Genomic DNA, 4,098 nt, shown 5'->3' with positions numbered 1-4,098 from the left:
TAAATATATATATAAACTTCCATTGTAGATTTATCCATATAATGGTTAATGACCAAAATCAGCATTCTTCAGATTATGGCATTTTATGTTTCAAAAAGAGGCACGTAAATGATGACAAAATTTTCATTTTGGGTGAATCATCCCTTTACAATCTCTAATTTAAAATAATATCGTATAATAAAAGCACATAATATATATTTGTAATAACATGCTTCTGTCTTTAGGTAAGTTTATCACTTTATCAGTAGCTCTAGGTTAGTTAAACCCAGTATGATGGAAGATTAAAAAGAATCTGACATATAAAAGTTGTGTAATCGTGCTGAAAACTTCCAATATGCTTGTCTCTGTCCCACTAAATCCTTACAAAGAAGGATTTAGTGGCTTTAAGGTCTCTTTCTATGGATTTTGCAAAGGTCAAACTGGAATGTTTGGATCATAATGCAGACAGTGAGTCATATCATTCCCTCCAGGCTACAACTCTAAACCAGCAGTCGTAGGGATGTATGGCTCTGTTTAGACCAATGAAGTTGCGTCCTGCACTCACGACCCGATCACATGACTCTTCTCTTTGTCAACATCATCTGTAAGACCCTATAGAGTGGCACACATTTATTTAAACACGTCCAGAGGGCCCATTCTTTGATTTCTTGCTTTGTCTCTCTCTCACACAAAGACAGTGTTACAGTGAATGAAAATACAATATATACTGTATAAAACAGAATTACTGATTAATTTAAGAACAGATGGTTATTAGTCAAATTCTGGATTTTCGCAATTCACTTAATAATAAAACCCTAATTATTATCCTAAAATACTCCCTAATTAAAGTCTGTCCATTGAGAATCTTTTGTTGGTACTTTAGCACTTTACATCATTTGGGCTAATTTTTTTTGGTATAGTACATATTTCAGTATCAGTTGTCTGAAAACCCAATTTGGGATGTATTAGGTTTCGGATGTTTTTCTCGAAGAAGGAAAGTTCCTTAATCAAACAGGGTTTCCTTTCAGTCTCAGGCCGAGATGTTTTGAGTTAATATCACTCCGCTGAACTTAAGCAGGAAACTCCAGTTCCTCTCTCAGCCAGTTAGACTGCTGTCCACCCTCAAACTCAGAACACAAAACAACAAAGAATTGATTACACAGGAAAGAGGAGTGAACCATTGTGCATTAACTGCCATCCTGACCTACTTTTTACAAAGTACTGGCATGAGGAAAAGCAAAGAGAATCCCTGGAGAAAATGCGAAAATCTCTATTTAATTAGATTAAGAATATTGACTTTAATGATACTTCGTAATGCTTTGATGTAGAATGCCTAGATGCTTGTTTGTTCATATTTTCATTTATATCGGTCAGTACAGCAAGGAAACATGTGACTACATTAGAAGCCCAGCTCAGTGTGCTAAAGCATGGGTACTGCTCTGAATAATTAAAATTTTTCATCACTGTCTGTACACTAGTCCTATACAAAAAATGACAATATGCATATATGAGATGCATGTGGGAAATGTACAGGGTTAGTATAAAATTTAGCATTTTCAAATTATTTTTTATTTCAATAATAATAATAATAATAATAATTTAACATTCAGTTTTGTTTTAGTTTTAGCAATGGTTTTTATTTGTACAGTTTAGGTTTTATTTTATGGACATTTATATTTCTTTATATGCACTACTGGTCAGATTTGAGGTTGATAAGATTTATTTTTTCATGTTTTGAAAAGTCTCTACTGTTCACCAAGGCTGCATTTATCTGATAAAAAAATAAAGCAATTCAAATAAAGCAAACAGTAATTTTGTGAAGTATTCTTAAAGATTTTCTATATTCTGAAACACTTTCAATGCTCCAGTCTCCCATGATCTTTCAGAAATAATTTGAATATGCTAATAAGCTTGGTGCTTAGGAAACATTTATTATATTTTTATCATTATAACCACTGAAAACAATATTTGTGTAAAAAAAAAAAAGTATTTGAAACATTCTTACATAGATGTTGTCTTTCTGGTATCTCTGATGAAGGTTGTGCATGATGGCGGCCTCATGGAGTTCTGCCAGCGTGGACATGTCCTCCACTCCATCAATGCTGCTCTGGTGCATGGGGGACACCTTCTCTCTGTTCACCTCCGCCTGCTGCAGGTACACCGCCTGAAAGACAGAAAGCGACAGAGTGGCCTTAACAAAATAACACAGCTTTTACGCACACCAGCCTGCTGATACACAGATGCATGAGTGGTATTATCACAAAAGGGGAGAGGATCCTTGCTGGGCCATTTTAAGGGAATGCCTGTGGTTGAATAATGCATTAGTCAGACAGCAGGGTTCCCGCTTTTCTCTTCTGTAGAGTTTCAGCGTGCTGAGGCCTTTCTTTACCCTCTGTACCCACCAGGCACTGCTTAAAAAAACCCCNCAGATGTTTTGGCAAGTAGAGACTACAGCCTGACCTATTTAAACTCAGCAAAAAACTTTTAAAAATGCAGGAGTTAACATTAAACATCCATAGGATTTTTTTTTCCATACTATGGAAGTCAATGGCTACCGTCAACTTCAATTTCCTTGCAATTTGGAGATAATATTAGCACAGAAATGACATACTTCAGCTTTAATATACGTAGATTACATCAACTTTAATAAAAGCTTATTTGCTTTATTTGACTGGACAGAACAAAAGGAAGAGACATTCTCTCTCTTTCTCAGCATTCTGTCTATTTAATTTCTGCTGAAACCTCGCTCGTGTCACCCGTTGCCACGGTAACCAGAGAGCACAGCCCAGTTCATGAAGAGAGAGCTGAGAGCCTGACAGATTAAAAATCAATACAGCCACTAAAGTGTGTGTGCCGTTTACTTCAGGTACGGATTTATGAACTGTTTCTATTCAGATCCATTAAATCAGCCACAATCTTTCTAAGTGCACACATGTACATATATCCCAGACGGAGAGAGAATTATGTTTGGCTCAGTTACATGCTGCTGAATTGGGGTTAGAGTGAAGAGAAGAAGGAAAGGTCATAGTTTATGAGCTGAGACAAGTTTCTGCTAATCAATACAACTGACGATAATGACATTGCCCTTCCAGAAACCTGACCAGAATCAAAGCTTATTTAGAAATATCAAGAAACAAACCTGATTTCGAATGAAATAACACAGAATTTTAATTTGAGTGTGTGTTTTGAAGAGAGAGCACAGGCATGCTGTAATATCCTGTCAAATCTTTCACTCGTGTATGCTTTAAAGAATTTGCTAATATTTATACCTTTGTGTTTGTCTACATGTCAGTCTGAGATTATAATGCTTATCTAACATGTTTATTTAAATAACATTTGAGGGACGCTTCTAACAATCAGTCAAAGCTACAGAATGACTAATATGTACTGCAAAAGTCTACTACTCAGCACTTTTACAATACCTTTATGGTATGCTTTTTTTTGGAGCTTTACGGTATTATCACAGTACATGCTCAGAATTTTGGCAAACATTCTGGCAAAGGAACAAAAGTTGGAGCAACAATAATGGTCTTAAATGTTCAAATGGTGTTAAATGTTCTCAAAACTTTAGCACAAAAACATTTACACATTATTCATGGAACTTTTATTCCCTAAAATGTTATAATTGGACATACACCATTTTATAAATTGGACATACACCATTTGTTTTAGATTGCTCAGATAACATTCAAAAGTAATGTTCATATAATGTGTGCAAAATGACAAAATGGAATATTTCAAGTTTCAACATTTTGAATGTTCAAACAACGTTTACAAATAACATATTTATAACTTAACGAGAATTTTTCTTAGCTGGGCCGTATCTGATGTAGATTGGACACGTCTCAGATCTGTTGTATGTGTGTGTACTAACTTCTTCTGGGGACAAAATTTCAGGTCATCCTCATTTGTAGAAAGGATATAAAATATATATATATATATATATTGTAAAAAATACACAAAGTTTTAGTTAGGGTTAGGTTAATGTATTTATAATCTGTAAATGTCCCCATTTAGATAGCTATGTAAATGTGTGTGTTTAGTTGTAAGTCTGTGATGATTGTAAGTTTAGATGCTGAAAAGAGGAGATGAGGAGGTCTTCATGCTCCATTTTCTCCA

General features: G+C 34.8%; 1 protein-coding gene across 1 annotated transcript in view; it reads right to left on the bottom strand.

Moving 5' to 3' along the window:
- Positions 1-3,471, bottom strand: part of LOC122346756 (unconventional myosin-X-like) — a 27,155-nt gene extending 23,684 nt beyond the window's left edge. Inside the window, exons 1-2 of the mRNA XM_043241610.1 lie at positions 3,433-3,471; positions 1,985-2,143 (exon numbers count right to left, since the gene is read on the bottom strand). Coding sequence (XP_043097545.1) covers positions 1,985-2,143; positions 3,433-3,471 — 198 coding nt within the window. The remainder of the gene's footprint in view (positions 1-1,984; positions 2,144-3,432) is intronic.
- Between the last annotated feature and the right edge of the window lie 627 nt (positions 3,472-4,098).

Source organism: Puntigrus tetrazona, chromosome 6 (assembly GCF_018831695.1).
Source record: "Puntigrus tetrazona isolate hp1 chromosome 6, ASM1883169v1, whole genome shotgun sequence".
Classification (NCBI taxonomy): Eukaryota; Metazoa; Chordata; class Actinopteri; order Cypriniformes; family Cyprinidae; genus Puntigrus; species Puntigrus tetrazona.
This window is presented reverse-complemented; position numbering and strand designations above follow the sequence as displayed.